Source organism: Xenopus laevis, chromosome 2L, assembly GCF_017654675.1.
Source record: "Xenopus laevis strain J_2021 chromosome 2L, Xenopus_laevis_v10.1, whole genome shotgun sequence".
Taxonomy (NCBI): domain Eukaryota; kingdom Metazoa; phylum Chordata; class Amphibia; order Anura; family Pipidae; genus Xenopus; species Xenopus laevis.
Genome location: NC_054373.1, coordinates 126222414 through 126242527, shown reverse-complemented (window position 1 = coordinate 126242527; position 20114 = coordinate 126222414). Strand labels below are relative to the sequence as shown.

General features: G+C 36.9%; 1 protein-coding gene across 22 annotated transcripts in view; it reads right to left on the bottom strand.

Moving 5' to 3' along the window:
- Positions 1-20114, bottom strand: part of dock9.L (dedicator of cytokinesis 9 L homeolog) — a 153531-nt gene that overhangs the window by 53270 nt on the left and 80147 nt on the right. For all 22 annotated transcript variants that reach the window (NM_001112887.2, XM_041580775.1, XM_041580762.1 and 19 more), the window contains exons 7-23: positions 19970-20104; positions 17928-18102; positions 16887-16948; positions 16096-16170; positions 15206-15346; positions 13039-13242; positions 12249-12371; positions 10811-10893; positions 9849-9971; positions 8818-8897; positions 8545-8732; positions 8018-8083; positions 7843-7935; positions 6221-6344; positions 4958-5079; positions 962-1048; positions 116-205 (exon numbers count right to left, since the gene is read on the bottom strand). In NM_001112887.2, coding sequence (NP_001106358.2) covers positions 116-205; positions 962-1048; positions 4958-5079; positions 6221-6344; positions 7843-7935; positions 8018-8083; positions 8545-8732; positions 8818-8897; positions 9849-9971; positions 10811-10893; positions 12249-12371; positions 13039-13242; positions 15206-15346; positions 16096-16170; positions 16887-16948; positions 17928-18102; positions 19970-20104 — 1971 coding nt within the window. The remainder of the gene's footprint in view (positions 1-115; positions 206-961; positions 1049-4957; positions 5080-6220; positions 6345-7842; positions 7936-8017; positions 8084-8544; positions 8733-8817; positions 8898-9848; positions 9972-10810; positions 10894-12248; positions 12372-13038; positions 13243-15205; positions 15347-16095; positions 16171-16886; positions 16949-17927; positions 18103-19969; positions 20105-20114) is intronic.

Here is a 20114-nt window from a genome sequence, read left to right as displayed (position 1 = left end):
TTTTAAATAATTACAGATTTAACTGCACACGCTTGAAGTAGGTTTACTAAAGCAGTTATACCTAGCAAATCACAGAGGTAGCACATATTTAGAAAGCTAAGAATATCACATGTACCTTTAAATACTTTACAAGGTCACTCCCTACAGCTTGTGCTCCAGATTCTGTTTTCTGACAATACTGAAAAAAATTGTGCAAGTGCAGGTCCTAAAAGGCAAAACAAAGAATTACAATTTTCTGCATAAAGAATAAGCACAGAGGAAGAAGAAGAATAAAATAATTACAATGGGAGTTAGTGTCAAAATGTGACAATATCTATAGCGATATTTGAGTTCTCTTCTCATAAATGTATAATGAATTATTTGCTCTTTCATAACTATGAGCCAAAAAGGTGACTCAAATTTTAACAATGATTTGGTCCACAGCATACAACAGTTTATGCTCACCATATGATACAATTTGGTGGATCATTTGACAATATAGCCACAAAACGATGGCACTAATTAATTAACCTGGTTAGAATCTACTGCCTTAGGTTGCCCAACACACAGGATGGTCAACTGGTTAAATATTGGCCAGATTTAATGACTGTGAGTTAAAGGCTGAAAGATGATTCAGAAAGTAGTACAGCGAGATAACCTAAGCCGTAGGAGACTTGAACACTAAAGCAACTTAAAGACACTTGGGGCACAAATTGCAATTTTTCATGCATTTTAATTTTTTTATGTTTTTCCATATTTTTTAAATAAACATTGTGTAAAATAACAATTCTACCCCCAAATCATTGCCCACCGTAGTCATGGACATGGTTTAATGATAGTTGTTGACAGTTAAGGCATGTCTTCAGAAGTCGTACATATAGAGGTGGAAAACATGGGGTCAAGCCCTAATGAAGCGGAAGTGGTGCTGGTGCTCAGTCACTATGTAATGATTTATCTTATTCCCTACTAGTGGAAAATGTACCTGTGCATAAACTGTAGATACCAAATGTGTAGCAACCTTCAGTAGTGGCTTGGCTCCATCAACCCATTTTATCTCAGGGCCAGAATGCTAAACAGAAAAAAAAAATAAAGATGACAAAAAATTTTTTTAATTAGAGGTTTTTATTTATGCATTTATAACATATAAAGTAAAAAAGAAAAAACATTAAACAATACAACAGTGGTTCATTGACTTATTGCATTTTAAATCCCAAAATATCTCAGATACAGTGATTTAGTTGAAGATTAAGAGTTAACACATGATGTCATCAGGGATCTGGAGTACCAGGGGGTGGGTTTAGTTTCCCTATTTAGTCACAGGGAGGAGGGCAACAAGATGTTGTTAGTTTATAGCTTCCACCCAATCACCCCAAACCTTATCATATTTTTGCGGGCACCCTCTTGCCATGTAAGTAAGCTGTATCAGTGGGAGATGCGCTCTCTCACTGTTCCAAAAGTGATAAATTTGTGGGCATAGCCATACTAGATGAAGGTAGTCAGCACCAGAGGCATTGCATTTAGGGCAACGGGAGGAGTCCCGAATCCCCATACGATGTAAGCGTTGAGGGGTCAGGTGGAGTCTATGGATAATTTTGAATTGGATCAGCTTGTCTCTTGTAGAGATCAAGTAATCATATGCTTTACCTGTTGCCTCCTCCCAGTCCTCATTGTCTAATTCTGGCAGGTCCTGGTGCCACATCGTGTAAGCTGTGGAAAAGGGGGACTGGAGTGTGGAGAGAAGCATAGAATAAAGCGCGGTGACCAGCTTTTTGGAAGAGGGGTTTCGGAGAGTGGTTTCAATCTTGGTGAGTGCAAAAGGCACTATAGTTCTCTGGAATTGCTGCCGAAATGTCTGCTGAAGTTATAAGTATGAGAACCAGGGGAGCAGCTCTCCAGTTCTAGTGAGCTTAATTTGATCTCTGGGCAGCAATGCCCCAGCGTTGGTCACCTCTCCTAGGGTGCGAATGCCCCACTGAGACCTCACACGGTATTGTACAATTTGTTGGAAATAGGGTAGATAGGAATTTCCCCATAGTGGCAGGCCTGAGAAAAAATTGGTGGCTTCAGCTTGTACAATTGCATTATCTTCTGCCATGCTTTACAGGGTGTCACAATAATCCGTTAGAATATCGGATATCTTGCGGAATGGTAAGTATTTCAGTGACTCAATTAAGGTAGCTAGGGTTGCCTGTAGTGGATCCTGTAAAGGATTAACGGGAACAGGGGAGAACCACCACTGAACATAGTACACCGGTGCTGCTAAGAAGTAAAATTGCCAGTGTGGGAGGCCTAGACCTCCCTCTGTAATTGGTGCCTTGAGCTTGGCTCTAGCAAACCTAGGGGGTTTATTGGCCCAGAGGAATGCGGTCTGCATTTTATCCAAAGAGGTAAAGAATTGTGGTGGAATGAAGATTGGTGAATTGTGGATGATGTAAAGAAATTTAGGGAGGAAGATCATTTTCAGCAGATTAATTTTCCCCAGATAGATAAGGGAAGTTTAGCCCACACCAACAGTTTTTCCTTCATGGTTTTGAGGGTGGGGTCTAGGTTATCAGGGATATAGGCAGTCAACTCCTTCTGAACTGTGATGCCTAGATATTTAAATGTGGTAACCCATTGTAGAGGTGTGGGGGGGAATGCGGTTGGATCCATGTTTGAATCTATGGGGAAAATGCTTGACTTGTCCCAGATAATTCTCAGGCCAGAGAAGTTTCCAAATTGCTCAACTATACTCAGGATGGCCTGGAGCGAGGCACCAGGAGAATCCAGGTATAACAACACATCATCCGCGTATAGGGATATGCGTTCTTCTATCGCTCCCAGTTTAAGACCTGTTACTGCTGGAGGGTGTCGAATTAGGATGGCAAGGGACTCTATGGCCAGAGCAAACAGTAAGGGTGATAGCGGGCAGCCTTGACGGGTGCCTCTAGATAGGGAGAATTCTGGTGATAGATGTCCATTTACATTAACCCTCGCTGTTGGCGACTCGTATAACATTCCCACCCATTTAATGAATTGTTCACCCAGGCCAAAGTTCTCCAAAAGTGTCAGGAGATAGGGCCATTCAACTGAATCGAAGGCCTTGGCTGCGTCGAGTGAGACTACAACACGAGAGCCCTGATTAATGTGATTGGCGTGAATGTTAGTGAATAGTCTGCGTAGATTAATATTGGTAGAGCGGTTTGGCATAAAGCCTGTTTGGTCTGGCCCGATCAACTCCTCGATTACCAGCTTAAGTCTATTTGCAAGGAGCTTTGCAAATATCTTGGCATCTACATTAAGTAGCGAGATGGGTCTGTAGGAGCTGCACTCTAGTGGGTCCTTGCCTTCTTTGGGGATAACTACAATGAGGGCAGTGTTAAAGGAGGGAGGTAGTCATGTACTCTCGGTGGTGTGGGTTAGGGTTTTATGGAGCCAGGGGGAGAGGAGTTCTGTGGACACCTTATACCAGTCAGCTGGAAATCCATCTGGCCCTGGAGTTTTGTTCGGTTGGAGAGAGGTTATTGCTTCTTTCACCTCTTCTAGTGTGATCGGACTATTAAGTTGGGTTTTGAGCAAGGGGGTTAATTTGGGGATAGGAATGGAATTTAGGTATTCCAATAGTTCTGGTTGAGTGTACGACACTTTGGTAGTGTAGAGCTGTTGATAATACTGGGCAAAAATATCCACTATGTGTGTGTTACTTCAGTCACTGTGTCCCCATTCGTAGATTTTATCTTAGTTAGGGTATTGGAAGGGGTCTGGGATTTAGAAAGATACGCCAGAATCTTCCCACTTTTTTCTCCCTGGTCGAATGTTCTCTGTGTAGCATAGAGTAACCTTTTCTGTGTCAGTTTGACTCTGATTCCCTCTAGTTCAGTGTGTGCCGCCTTGAGCTTTTGTAGGTTGTCTGGGCTTGTGTGGGTGATGTACTCTTTCTCTGCCTCTGTCTGTTTTCTTTCTCCTCTAATTCCTCCTTTGCCTTTTTCCTGACCCCTTTGATTGCTGAAGTGAGGACACCCCTAAGAGTGGCTTTCCCTGCCTCCCACGTCATCCCAGGAGGAGCAGTTCCGGGGTTGATCTCCCAACATTCTGTAAGAGCTTTGTCGTTAACTTAAATAGAACACATTTAATGGTTTTTTGATGCATTCTGAAATGTATAAAAAGAAAAAGTATACCCCACCCTTTTCATCATGGGTTTAATGAATAGGGCTTCTACTGAACATACTTTTTGCCCAGTCTTTTAATCAACATCCATGTTTGGTCCGTGCAAGATAGATGTATGTTCGACACAAGGTCGATTCATTTAACTTCTGTTGAAAAGAGGCATACAGTCCATTTAAATATCTGCAAGAATGTGCTCTCTCTTTTAAGAGCATTAACAGACTGCACAGAGAGGAAAGCAATTTGTCTCTTTTGTAAGAAATGGGGAGACTTTTTTTCTTTAAAGGAGCAGTTCAGCATAAAAATAAAACTGGGTAAATAGATAGGATGTGCTAAATAAAACATTTATCTAATATAGTAATGTAATTTATCTAATATTGTAATGTAATGTATAAAGGCTGCAGTGACTGGATGTCTACTATTATAGCCAGAACACTACTTCCTGCTTTGCAGCTCTCTTGGTTTCCACTGATTGGTTACCAGGCAGTAACCAATCAGAGACATGAGAAGGGGCCACATGGGTCATAACATTTGCTTTTGAATCTGAGCTAAATTCTGAGGATCAATTGCAAACTCACTGAACAGTTATGTCCCATGTGTCCCCCCTTCAAGTCGCTGACTAACTCAAGAGTAACAGAGCTGAAAAGCAGGAAGTATTGTTCTGTTCTGTTAGACATCCAGTCACTCCAGCCTTTATACATTACATTTTTGGCTAACTAACTATATTAGAATTTTTTTTTATTGTGCACAGGCTATTTATTTTATTTTTACTAAACAATTCCTTTAAGGGTTGGGTTTATACTGAGCACAGAATATTTAAAAAAGAAATCTATACCTTGCCCATTCCAAGTTCCTGATATCCAAGGTATCCAGCTGGAAGGTTAGCAGACACAGGGATGTTCTGCTCATTTGTCACCACACGGCCATCTTTAAGCAAGGGCAACCAGGCATATCCAACTATAAGCAAATTAAATGTATTTTCAGACCATTTGCAATTACCTACACTGAAGTTTTTGACAAACTGTTCAATTTAACTCTTTTGCCTGGTCATTGGGCTGCTTTAAGGATTTCAAAAACTTATAATAAGGGTGCACAAAAATAACTCAATATGTTTGCAGGAGATCAGTAAAGTCAGATAAAGGCAGATGGGGTACACATATTAAAGTATATATTTTAGCACTTTGATGGTCCATTTTGTAAAACAGTTATTACAATAATGTAAGTTGTGTATTCATTGGATAGCCAAGAAGGGAATGGAATAGAAAAAAGAGCAAAGAAAGGACAAGGGAGTGCTCCAGAAGAGTTGGGGAACAGGCAAAACAAAGGCAGTGAGAGAAGCAAATAGGGTCAGGCAAAGTGCCATTTAAAAATAAGAATGTATAAGGGTTAGTTCACACGAGGAGATTCGGGGAGTTGCCTCATATTCTGAGCGACTAATCGCCTCGTATTCTGAGCGACAATCTCGCCGAACTGCCTCAGCGTGTTTTCCCATAGACTAATGAAAAGTCGCCTGCGCTAATGCACACGCGGCGTTTTCTATAGTCGCCCGAAGTTGCCTCACACAGTGCATTAGCGCAGGCGACTTTTCATTATAGTCTATGGGAAAACACGCTGAGGCAGTTCGGGGAGACTGTCGCTCAGAAGACGAGGTGATTAGTCGCCAGGTGACAAAATCTCCCCGAATCTCCTAGTGTGAACTAACCCTAAAGGGGGTCTGGAGGAAAGAGGCAGGACAGGAAGTGGGATGTGTTGGGCTGTCAAACAGGATGGGGAGTAGTTTTGGAAAACCAATAGGGCAGAGAACAGAGAAAAAGGAAGCAAAATTTGTGTGCAGCTTGCCATGGCAAAGTATTTGGAGGACAGATATTATTGTATATGTTTTATTACTTCTGTAAGTAATATAAGTAGAAGAGTTAAACAACATAAAATGTTGTTCTTTGTAAGTGACCATCTGCATATTATAGGGTAGAACATATATCTTGTGAAAATCTAGCAAAATGTAAGTTTTTGAATAACATTTTTCCCACAATTTTATTGCTGAGGTGGCTGCCATGTTAACTAAGAATTTATTTTACATTAAAATGTAATCTGGGCAAACCTTGGCTTTCTATAACATCTCTCTTTTTTGTGCCTCCTTTGCTTGAAGTATCACAGCTGACATGGAATAAAGTGAACAACAAATGGTGCTTTTCATGAAGTTGTGTGGGAAGTTCTATTTTAATCTGCAGGAGAAATGAAAAGTACTCATCATAATATAATTTAGAATTGCAGCTCATTTACTTTGCACCAAAAATACACATTAACTAAAGTACCACCTTAAGCCCTTTAAATAAAAGTTACTTATTTACTACATAATAGATACAAAATGAAGAGTTTGAACACGTACTCTTGACTCATCAGACCACTTGCTTTCCATGTCCTTAAACTAACAATATAATCAGTTGTACTGGAGATAGTATGGTGGTTTCATCATCAACACAAGATAAACATGGCATCATTACTGCCTGGGTGTACAAATAAAATTAATATACTTCTAAGAAAAGGAATGTGTAGCTATGATGATGAACTTGAATAAGGGAAATTATGACATAGCTGGCCAGGATTGGGATCAAAAAGGAAGTTAAATAACTAGAGCAACTTAAGCAATAAAAATGTAGTCTACAGTACTCTCAATCACAAAAACAACTTTAACTGAACAGCTAAATACATAATCCCTATTTGCCTAGTGACTCTGAAAGCTGCATCACACCAAAAGAATGGTCTTGCAAACTTGCACTGAGAAGTATAAATATCTAAAACCTAAGATGGAATCTGTCAACAAAGTTTTACACAGTTACCACTGTCGATCATTCCATAGTTTGACAGTTTTTTTCCCTCTAGACTGACTGACCTAATCCAGTACATACATATCCAAAAATTAAAGCTCATGTTGTAGAGGCTGCATTAAACAACGATAATGCATTAAAATGAATTATTTCAACTTCCAATGCCAAATAAAACACAAAAAACTAGCTGCAACAAGCAAAGGCATCCAGGAAATGACTAGCTTGCCTCAAATGAAAGATAGAACCACCAAATCAATCTCCACATCAGATGACACATAAACATAATTACTGCAATGGGGTTCCTTTATAAAGGCAGGTGAATGTGGCATGACAGCTCCTATTAACATACAAGGTGGAGCAAGGCTATTTATTTAAAAATAAAATCTATGCCCAATGTGATTTCAGATTGAAGTTGCACATTAGTTTAAGTAAATGGGTATTAGGATCAGCACTCAAAGGATTTACAGACCAGATTTTAGGGATACTATAACTTGAACCTGCAGTTCCACCTGTGCTCAAATAGGGAGATACTTAGATGTGGTCTGTGAGGAGACACTACTCATAATGATTAGTGTCCTGCAGCAAAAATATCAACTCTCTCTACACAATTCTGTAAAGAAAATTCTATAAACTCTCTAATAATGTATTATCTGAATATATCCTAAACTAAATTAAATTTTTTGCAGTCAGTCAAACCGCAAGAGGAGAAAAAGATTGCAAAAAGGAAAATGTCTATTGTCTGAAAATATAAAATAAGCCTTCTACCCACCATTTACTGGGTGTGTCTCAAGAACACAGCTAGAAAGACTGTCACAAAGTGATATTCCTGATTATTATGCTTAGTTTTCATCTTATGCATCATGAAAAATTAATTTAGCTTTTTAAAAATGCTCACCTCATCATAAAATTCAGGATTCTGCTGATGATGCAAAACAGAGACTAGTGCATTTTTTACAAAAAGAGGTCCCCCGGGTCTTCCATATATACACTAAGGAAAACAGACAGGGAAATGGTAAATGTCATACTAAACAGTAATGAAGACCAAAGAAGAAATTAGTTTTAGAATTAACCTTTAATGGCTGTGATTCCTCATCATCTACGTCTCTGAATTCAATAGACAATGCAATATTTCTTGCCTAAAATCATCAAAACAAAATATTATAAGATTAGGTAACATTAAGCACAAGTTACTATCAGCCAAAGGTTTTTAAACATTTTTATTTCATCTTTTTTTTCCTGATGCAAATAAACAAGCAAATCAATGAAAGGCCGAATTAAAAATGAACCCAAGATGTTCAAATTCGGTACTATGGTGAATGAGCACAGTAACAATAGATCAAGTTTTTATAAGATTCCCGATGAGTGTATCTGGGCCAGAAACAGAGCAGAGAGGAAACATACAATCTACTGTGCTGGAAGTCTGGTACGATAGATTTGAGATCTACTGTATGGCAGGTAAGCAGCTAATATTTTAACTGTCTATTTGCTATTGTGTCTAATTTAGAAACAAAACAAAAGGAAATTTGCCAAATAAACTTCAGCCAAGCCTTAGCTTTCATTATTCATATTCAGAATAGTAATGCGAAGGTAGCCTTACCTTGGCAAATGCCTTTTGACCATCGTATTTCAAGTGCTTTGGATAAACATACAAGTGATTGTTGTAAATGGTGAAAGGCTGGGTGTGTTTAGGTATGCAGGGTACAAATTCTTCTACTTCAAACGTTACTGTTGTCTCTGCACTGTTCTCAAACTGTTTCATGGGAATGTATGCGGAGTTAACGTAGTCTAAAATGTAATCAACAGCATTATTAGAAGCAGATAAAAACACTAAACATTTATATATATTTTCTCAATGCTCTTTTCCACTTACTTGGAAAATCAGGAGATACATTGTCGATTGTAATGTCTAAATTCCCTAAAATAACTGGAAGCTTGGCCATCTTCTCAGGTCTAGAAACACAACAGCATCTGGGTGGGTTAGTAATCTGCTGACAATGCACGTGTTTATACATTTTACATGTGTTAGGGATGCAGCAAACTTAATATATATTTACTTCTGTTTGCAGATAAATCTTAAAAGGGTATGTGGAATATAAAATTAAATACAAATATTAACTGCAACTACAGTCCTCAAGTATCAAGTATCTGCTCTCTGTTTTCTCACCCTTTTTAAGGAAATTATTCTTGGCGTGCTCCCTTTCCTTTCTATTGTGCTACTTCATTGACAGAATTTGTTTAAATGTTGTATATGATGATGTTTATGGTATATATATGTACTGGAGGCACTCTCGGGCATATACGTTTGTGAATTTATTGTAGCTTCATATAATATAATTCGCCACATCAACACGTTTTGGTTCTCATCAGGACGATTACCATTCCAGGATTCAGTAAAGGAAGGGTATTCAGAAATGCAGACAGTAAGATCTGCTCTGATGCAGACTTAATGTATCAGTGCTCTATATACCAGTTCCTGAACAATCTCTGTGCTGCTGCTGGGAACTGTTCATTTACTTTTATGTTAAAACAGTCAGATGAAGGGTAAATACGTGACATTAGATGTCAGGTAGACTTCAGTGAAATCTTTACACAGTAATATCCAGAGAAAAATATCCTACTCCTAGTCATCAACAAACCTTTGTTTTCATGATTCATCAGAATCACGTCTTCAGAGTACATGTAAATATATAGGACACCTTTAAATATCCCCCCTGTCTAGCAACCCAGAAGAAATAGCATGATTTTTGATCTAGCTACTTCTGGGAGAGTTTTAAATTTACTATATTGTTGATGCGAGGATATTTGGTATTGTCTTTGATATTAATAAATATCTCTGATAAACAATCGCATACCACCTAAAGGCAATATTTAATCTGTCTGACAATTGCCAGCGTGACCTACTTTCGAAAATCTGCAAGCAGCTTAAGCATGTCTTCATTTGAAATTTTATTGCTGTCTTGTCTGTAAATTGCAGAAAATCTTGCATTTTTGTCCAGTGTTCCATTTGAATCTTTAAACAATGACCTGCAAGAAAATTTTCCATTTAAAGCTCTGAAAAGGAAAACCCAGAGAGGCAGATTGTGTCCTTACAGAAAATAAGTTATTGGCTCAGATATCTGAATAAAGATTATAATTGAATATGCAAAAAAAACTCTTGGAAGGTTAATGCCGTCAAGTGACTGCATTAAGGAATTACACTTCATACTGTACAATATATAATTCAGTGGAATTGAATATGTAAAAGCTAAAAGTTTCAAATGACCGGCCTTACTAAAATGGTTTATCAGTGAATAAACTTGTTCAGAGAGACTGAATTACATTGTTCTGAGTCTGTGTGTGTTAAAGAAGAAATAAGGCTCCAAAAATATGCAATAAATCATTCCTGAAGATAGTACAGTCACTGTGAATATGCAGTTGTATAAGAAGAGAAAAGGACTGCATATCTGATTTCAGCACTGGGAAACAACATTTCTGGCCTTCAAACTCTATTTGAAGATTTTCTTTGTAAATGAGTCCTAAAGCTTTGAGATTGAGCACCATCTTCAGCCGTTTACTTGTATACACAAGACTTGTGGGCGGTTGTAAATGTAGGCCAATTCTTACAGGCTGAGCAATTAACTCAGTCCAGCCTAATCAAATAACAATGGTTTAGGTTGTATTCATCGTACAGTATACAGTATATACACACAGGTCTGGACTGAGAATCAAAATAGGCCCTGGCATTTCACAGAGGCCCAAACAGCCCCCCCCAGCACACTAAATAGTGACTTTCTATGGCACTTTATAGCAGCCCCTCTGGCATTTGCCAGAACCCACAGATTGCCAGTCCGGGCCTGCACACACACACAAGGGAATGTTGTTACCTTGCTGCCCAAGCAAATGGCATCCGGTACTGGCCAAGCCTACTACATGCTTGTTTAGCATTTTTCAAAACCTTCTGTGCAACCTGCAAAATGTAATAAAATTAGCAGTATACTCATGCTCATATCTCAAATACACTATACATTTAATTCATACTGGTCTCAGGATTTTATTTATTTCTCTGTTTATCTAACCTCACATTCACCCATTTTAAGATTCGTTGCTTTTACACAGTGTTGGTGGAAAAACTCCGTGTGAATCATTTTAATATACTACATAGCTATTCTTCATGTACAAAACACCAATTTACAATTTAACAAGCATATCTTTCAGAAATCAGTTGTAAATGGATAAAAATACTCCATCTGAAGATCCAGCCATAGCAGTGGAGTCTGAAGTTGGAGTCGCCAAAAATGTACCAACTCTGACTCCTAATAACTTTAAATACTCTAAATACAAGCACTGAAAATAATCAAATCAACATGGAAATTACATTAGGAACAATAACACCAAAAAAAAATTAAATGTGCTAAAGTAATTAACAATAATATACCTTTACCATGTACTGGTAAGAGCGGTGTGTTTGCTTCAGAAACTAGTATAGTTTATATAAACAAAATGCTGTGTAGCCATAGGGGTAGCCATTCAAGTAGCTGGAAAAAAAGACACAGGTTACATAGCATATAACAGATAAGCCCTGTCCTATACAATGGTGTTTTATCTGTTATCGGCTATGTCAAACACAGTTTTTTACCAGTGCAGAGCAACAGTACATTATATTTTAATTACTTTGATACACTTTTGGTTTTGGTGTTACTGTTGGAGTCGGAGGTACCATAAACTGGAGTCGGAGTCAAAGGATGTGTACCAACTCCACAGCCCGGGATACAGCTAAAATAACTCTAAATTTTTAATAATCACCATAATAATTAACTGAAAAATACGAACAGACATGTACATGCATAGATTTTAGCAAGTACAATGTGGCCTTTAAGCAGTCTCCCTGGAGAAATAAAGGTAGCATTTGTTTCAAAGCATTTAAAAAATTCAGATCCTCCATAGGAGGTTCTGTTACAAATGCATTTAGCATGTCTTCTTATGCAATAATCTAGTTATGATATCTGGTATTGCCCTCCATGCAGTCAATCAAGTGGGTGTGGTTATCGTCATGACTAGTAAAAGAACTTTGAGGCCACTTCAAAATTTCAAAAGAAATGGAAAAAAAAGTAAACATTCCCAGTAAGGGAAAGAAGTTCAGAATTTTAAGTAGACCTAAATCAGAGAATATTCCTCTATAACGGGTGTGCTTTTACATAGCAATGACCTAAAAAATTAAAGTGAAAACATCAACCTGCTGGTAGGGAACACATTTGGATGAAGGGCACCATAGGTAGCATTCAGGTATGAAATTGTTGCTTTGTATTGAAATGGTTTAATCACCTTTGCAGAGTCTGAGCTCTTCATGTATGGTTCTGCACAATGAGCAATGCTGCCTTGGAGGACCTTTTCTATTCTGGCCACAAGGAAGATATCAGTATGGGGACAAGTAACAGAAAATATCCCCTGAAAGGAGAAGAGACATATAGCATTTAAGATTGCATTAACTGCTACTAAAAGACAGTGACAAACCACCATGTATCAATTTATGTGCATTATTTATTTGTTTTCAGTCATGGGATGTTGGAGAGCTGTAGTCTCGTATCTGCTGGAGAGGATTTTACTTTCACCTATTTAATTCTAAGCAGATGCCATAATGCAATAAGGCATGGCACAGCCAAAAAAAATGGCAGGGCCCAGCGACCTTTCCCTAGCAATCCTACAATCAGAGCATAAAAAGAAAGCACAAAGTGATATGGATAATGTCTGTGAGAACATGAAATCATCTAAATACAGCTTTGTGAAAAGTTATATAAATGCTCATTTGTATCATACATTTTTATTCAAGTTGTGTAGAGCATACTAAATATTTCAAAGCAGACAATGGATTCTTTTTAAGCACAGAGTTTAAATTTTAGACAGAATATAAAATACACGGACCCTTAAATTATTTAGTCATTTTCTTTGAAGTGCTTCCATTTCCCTTCATGTTACTGATAGATTTCTTAACTGAATTATTTAAAACCTTCATTTTGAGTTGAAACATGACATGCATTTTTTACTTAATTCTTTTTACACAAGAGTGCAACCAGCATCAGAAAGGTGATCAAAAGTGACCTAATTATGCCAGTACCTGTTTTGGATACTGCAGCATGGACTCTTGAATAGATCCTAGGATTGATCGGCTGACATCCCCACCACCATTTAAGAGCTGCTGTGAAGGGGCACAAATCATTTGCCTCACAGAGGCATGGTTTAAATCGACATGAAAGTCAGCCGATATCTTCCGGTTGGTTTTAATATCGAACAGAGATAAAGTGACAAAGAAAGGTTCAACCTGGAAAATAATTTGTATGTTTTAATGGTCAAGTTAGAAAGAGAAAAAACATACATCATGCTAGCTCATTAGAAAACACTTTATACATTTATTTGTTAGGGTTCCAGTATTTGTTCCAGATTAAAGCATTCAACATGGTGCAGTGGCATTATGTTTAGTGGGCCATGAGTTTAATAAATAGGGCTTTTTCCCCTTCCAACCCCTAATTTGCATATACAAATTAGGGTTCGGATTCGGTTTGGATTCAGGGGTTCACAAAGTTCAAAAATAGTGGATTCGGTGCATCCCTAATTCTGGCAGACACTCACAAAATTCCACAAAACTGTTAAGCCTTTTATGTATCCTACTTGTGTTTCACTAAAGATTTATGGTTATTTTACTTTGCCTGTTTGTGGAATTATGTTGGTGCCTGCTGGAATTCTTTTATGGTATAGATAATTAGATTAGCATCACAGATCAAAATCATTACACAGGGGGTTTATCTATGCACTAATTATGTGCCTCACAAGAACCAAACATGGAGAGGCTTCGGTTTCCCTGTTTAGATCAATTATAGATCAAATATAGTTATCCTGATTAAACAAATAGGCAAAAATTATGTTCAAAACAAGCCCAAAAATTCATGGCTTAGTCCTATTATTGTATAAAGAATCTAAAACTTATTTTTGAGCTGGGGCTACATCAGTCTTTGTTGAGTGGCATTATGCAGAGCTGTTCCTTATCTTTTGTGCTATCGAACCCATCATACAAGAATAAAGAATAAATGGTATAATTCTAAAATGCAGGATAGCTAAGCAAGCTCAAAGTCAGATAGTAAGGACAGGGCTGCCTGTAAGTGCTCTTTAAGTAAGCTAAAGTGATACAGTGAATGACCCCTTTTATGTTTTAGTCATATTTAACCCTAGAAACATTATTATAGCATCTAGAGCATCTAGAGATTCCAAACTGTATACTTGGCATGACTGTCCTCCCTTTAAAAAATTTTTTTTAGAGGTGATGAATCCAGAAATTTCAGAATACAATGGAAATGTAGTTAAATTCACACCTAACTCTAAAATCAAGCAACATGTTTTTCTAGTATGTTGCAATTATTTTAAGTCAGTGCAGTGTTAAATGTCTAAGCAGCGTTACTCAAAGGTTGTGAATATGTAGCTAAGCAGTCTGAATATACAATATTTTTGTATTCCCTTTGAAGAACTCCTCCGCTATAAATACCGTTTTATGAACTGTATAAAATGTGCTTTGTTCAGTCTATACTTTCTGGCTTAACAGAGAAATAAAGATGAATATAATGGCTGATGCCCCAGACTACTTATCCGGTTAAAAAGAAAAATGCATTGGCCTGGAGTATTTCTGTAGTGATTATAAATACTGGGGAATACCTATCATTTTGGCATCCCCTCAGTGATTATACCTTTTGTTCTTCTTTAAGACCAGTCAACAAGTCAACACTAGTTAGCTTTACGACATCATCCTCCATTGCTTTAAGTTTTATGTTTGTTAGGAATCGGAACATAACCCAGACTGGTCCTAGGAGATTTTAGTAGCCACCACTTATGTTTACAAAACCACCATTTTAACTAATATGGAGGGTGCAATGGCTTATTAAAATATCCCTTCAAATATCAATTTTACTAGACAGTGATCTCATAAACAATCTTTTTGTAAATGCAAGATAGCTTAACCGTAAAAATTAACATGACCTGCACTGCAAATTGTTGCACATATTACTGTCTACAATTACTCAATTAGATTATTAGCCCTTGATGGTAGATATTGTTTTATGCAATCTTTGTCCTTAATATCTTGTAAAACAGTGGGAAATATTGTTGTTTTTTAAAATTGGTAGCAAAGCATATACAGGTATAATGAAACTTATAGAGAGGTGGGCTTCTGCATAACCACATTTATTTTTAATTAAAACATTTATACAGGAGCACAGAGATCTTTATTTTCCTCTTACATTTGTTGTTGGTCCCTCTTCATTTTCAGCAACGCAGCTCTGAAGATTGAATGCTAAGTCATTGCACTTCACTAATATTCTTTTGCCAAACTTCTCTTCAAAAGGTTTTACCTCTGGCTCAATTCCTGAAAAATCAAGTTTCTTAAAAGAAAAAAAGATGACCATAAGTTCTGGAACATTATTTCAAGATAAAACACACTAATAAAGTGATACTTGCTAATGGGTTTTCTCATGAGCGCCCAGAATATGTTCTCATAAAATAAAAACTAGGGAAGTTCCACATCCTCTCATTCTGATTAAAGTGATACTTAAGACAGAAGGAAAAGGCTGTCATGAATCCCACAGCAAAACACTGTGACTAAGGTATAAGTTATTGGTAAGCATCCAAATTCCTAGCCCTTTTTTCTGGGAAAAACAGGACAAAAGTTTGCCTTGAAAAAAATTCTGCTACTTCGCTAAATAATCAAATGTTTACTAAATAGGTTGGGCTTTGCTGCTTAGTGTAGTGATTTTTTTGCTTAGAGTAGCTCCACATAGGCCAACGCTGTGCCTTTCAATGTTGCTACATGAAGGAGCGGATGACAGCGGACAAGCTTTCTTTGGCCTGTGTACAAAATGGAGGAGGAAAGCGCATGATTAGCTCCGTGTGCCCCCACCCTTACAGCTAATGTGTTGTGCTGTGATCTCATTAGTGTTTTATCTGCACCACTTATCAGACTAATGACCATACAATTTGCCTGTATAAGCTGTATAAGAACACTTGGCCATGCGTGGCCAAGGTTTAGTGCAATGTTTTTTTCTCATAAGCATGTATTTCAATAATAATATTGTCCCCAGTAAGCCATGGTTAAGGCACCTGCATATTACCTGAACTCTTCAATTATGTTTACCTGTGTGTCAGAATCCAAGGCAAAAAGTTTCACTCTGCTTTCATTTTTTAGCTTGGTCTCTGGATCTCTGGGGCTCTATAATAATAAAAACATCATACAATTATTGATCAATGGTATGTTTTTAAATAGGCATTTATAATAATTGAATTTGTTCATTTTAGTCATTCTTTAAGGCATGGGATATTGCAATAATTATGCATGTCCACTAGTAAATTATTTGCTTTTTCCAGCATAGAAAATGTACCTTTCTTTCTAATCAACCCACTGTGAAAAACATCAGTTTTATTCCACATGTGCAAGTCCTATCCAAACCAAAAGGGAAGGCTCCAGTGCTGCAGTTCATTGCAGAACAACCACATCAAGAAACCACAAACCCTTCCAGTGAAGGATTTGGTGAGGAAGTGGTTTCAAAAGACTTGCCCATTCCAAAGTCTGGGTGGTAATAAAGACTGACAATTTCTCCAATGTAGAGGTTTTTCTGAGCCATGAAATGGCATGAAGTGCTAAGCACTGTGAAAATCCTTTTAACCAGGAATTTCTCTTACATACAAACATTTACAGCCCAAATATCTATACAACATGTCAGTGCAGCTCTGCATCCCTTTAAAGTAATGCTACAGAACAAATGGATTATTGTGCAAGCCAGTCCATAAATTCTTGATATGTAGCTGGCTTGTAATAAACAATTTAAATGTGGCTTCATCCTTTGTTAGGAAAATACAGTGGAAAAAAATATCTCAGATACTTGTCTCTGCTGACCATAGCCATTGCCATTAGTGCAAATTACAAACCTTTTCTTGAAGGTAGCTATCTAGGCTAGAGGATGAATTTTCAAATTTGCTCTGTTCGTCATCTGCCAAAGACATACAATAAAATGAACGTGAAAAGAATCCATAACGAATTTTACATTGTAAAAAAGATGATTTTTGGGTACATTATACTGAAACCCGTTATTGAGAAAGCTCCGAATTATGGAAAGGTCATAGAGTCCACTCTATAAAGAACTCAAATGTTTCAAAAATGATTTATTTTTCTCTGTAATAATAAAACAGTAACTTGTTATATTTATTATTTTTTTAAATGATTTTCTAGTCGACTTTAAGTATGGAGAATTTCATTACGGAAGATCCCTTCTCTAGAAAACCCTTGGTCCAGAGCATTCTGGATAACAAGTCCCATACCTGTCAAAAAATAAACTGTATAGGCCCAAATTCAAAAAACAAAAGGTCAAAATGCCAACCCTCCTCTAGGTTGGAAACAGTATTTATATATAGTCCCTTCTAAAAAAAAAAAAATCAGACCATTGACCAATTCTCTCATTCAACTGAATAGAAATCCTACACTTGACATTTCTAAGCAAAGAATCATAAAATAATTTTTTAGTTTAAATTTGACGTATGTTAGAAAAAAACGTTTAATCAAACAATCTTATAATTATTATTATATCTACTATTATTAAAACTATTATAATTCCATATTTATAAATTGCTAGATTTTAGTATATATTTTTATGGTAAGTGTATAAAGCTTTGCACACTGCTTTGGTTTTGGTATGTAAGAGAGAACTTGTGAACTCAAATTTTAAAATCAATCCACAGATGCTCCCACCCACCAAAATTAAAACACAAGCATAGGGAGTGTGGTAATCTTAGTTAGATTGTAATATACAGTATATGTCAGAATTAAATAATTAATAAAATACTAATATTAAAATGTAAAAAGTATAGCTCAAAAATTCAATCAAATCATTTACAGACTGCTATCATTTCCATTGTAGAATCGAAGATAATATGTTGATTGAAGCATGCATAAATAACGCAACATTCGGTTACCTTCATGAGCCTCCCCATTTCTTTTTTCTTGCATAGCAGCTTCAAAGTTCAGTTGCAGGATTTTGTTTAGCATGCTTATCCAGTCATCCATTTCTGCATCACTGTCTGCAGCCAAAAGATAACTGCTTTTGTCCTGCATCTTTAGTTCAAAAGCAAAGCGCCGGACCCTATTGTTCTGGAAGGAGAAAATATTTCAGAATTGTTTTGGCACCAAAAACATTTTGTATATCAATATATTTTCATCATCCGCGGCTATGAAGGGGAGGTTTCTAATAACTACATAACCATGCTATCCATGGCCCCTGCCACGGGGTCTGCTTCTGCTTTAGTTACACCAGTGATGGTGCAAAAAATGTAGATGTAAAAATTATTACCTTTAGAGCATCTGAAACTTTAGGTTGGTGAGTTAAAGGCATTTTTTTTTTCAGTATTTTTGTGGCTTAGTTTCGATTAGTAAATTACATTGCATATGATTAATTCTATCATTTAAAAAGTTATTCTTGAACCAAAAAAGTTATTTTTTGTTGTTGTTATATTGGTGTGTAGGTATCCATAATATTGGGTGAGCCAGACTTTTTCACAAATTAGTGCTATGCTACAACTTAGTAGGGGCATGGGGGTATTTTTAGCAATGCAGGTGTAAGGGAGATGTTATCCTGTAACCTTTCCACTGTTCTGCTGATAAGGTTGTTGGGGGGGAGGGGTCATAATCACTCCAACATGCAGTGCAGCAGTAAAGAGTGGCTGAAGTTTATCAGAGCACAAGTTACATGCCTGAGGGCACTTGGGAAACTAACAACATGAATAGCCCAATACCAGATTTTGAAATTAAATATAAAAAAAAATCAGCTTGCTCTTTTGAAAAATGAATTTAAATGCAGGATTCTGCTGGCTCATGGAGGAGCACTATTAACACATTTTGTAAAAACAAAAAAAACCCTTGTCATTATATAGAGTTTTAGGCAAAAAGTTTTTAATAAAACTGACCAACCTCTATACCTCAACCCTTACACAGAAGTCATATTTATTAGGCAATTCATAGCAAGTTTAATGAGTAAGATCTAACACCTAAAGTGATTAATCATGAATAAAACTCACATGTTCATATAACTTTAGCAGCTAGCAGGTGGGTTGGGTGAGGGATTGCCGTGTTCATGCTGGTGCAAAGTGCAAGTGTCAAAATATGTAAATATTTCTATCTACAGTATGGAACGTGAACTCCTACATCATATTCTCACCACAGTTTAGCAGATTTGCTTTATTTACATTATGGGCTAGGAGAAACCAAAAGACTTCCTTGGTTTTGTAACAAACAACATTCTCTTTTTGTATTAGTAGTTAAGGGAGGAGGCAACACGGAGGTAGAGACTAATGGGGGATTGCAGTAGCACTGCTATACATTAGTCGAGAAAGCCTAAAACTACCCATGTAGTAGAAGCAACCAGCACCATTAATATAGTCCGAGGTTTAAGCTGCCATTTGAAGGAAAATAGTAATTTTAGGCATGGTTTTAGGAGTATTTTTGTTACTATATGTGGGCCCAGAACCTTTTCCCTTTTAAATAAATATCTTCCATAAACAGAAATGATACAGTGCTTAGGTGGCCAGATTATCATTTTAAATGTTAGAATGCTGGTTTTGCTTTACAGCATTTATTTTGAAGTAAGACTTACTTTGAGGAAAGACTCATGAACCCTGGTATTCATTGTATTTCCAAGTGAAAGAATAGATTCATAAATACATGTTTGAAACCAATAAGAGTTAGGAATCTCTTATGTTACTGAATCCCATCTAAATTAAGTCAGCACCATAATAACTGGCCAACAGATATTTTTAAGGAAAATGGATTAAAAATATGTCATAAAATGCTCAAATTGAAAGGCATCAGAACAGGAAGGGATTTAAAAATAAACAAAAAAAACCTAAGAAAATGCGGGAAAATGTAATATCAGTGTTTCACAGTGAAGATAAATGTAATTTAACTAAAGCAATAATTCTGATAAAGGCAACGCGAGTTATAAAAAATGATGATGAATATTTACCTGTACTACTCCCATACATGAATCAAGGAATATTGATCCTTTAGGCTCCTTGGAGATTTTTTCATCTTTGTAGAAATTTAGATTATAAGAGCCATCTCCAAGCTGTATCAGGTGGAAAAACCTTCTTTTGAAAGACTAGAGTGGA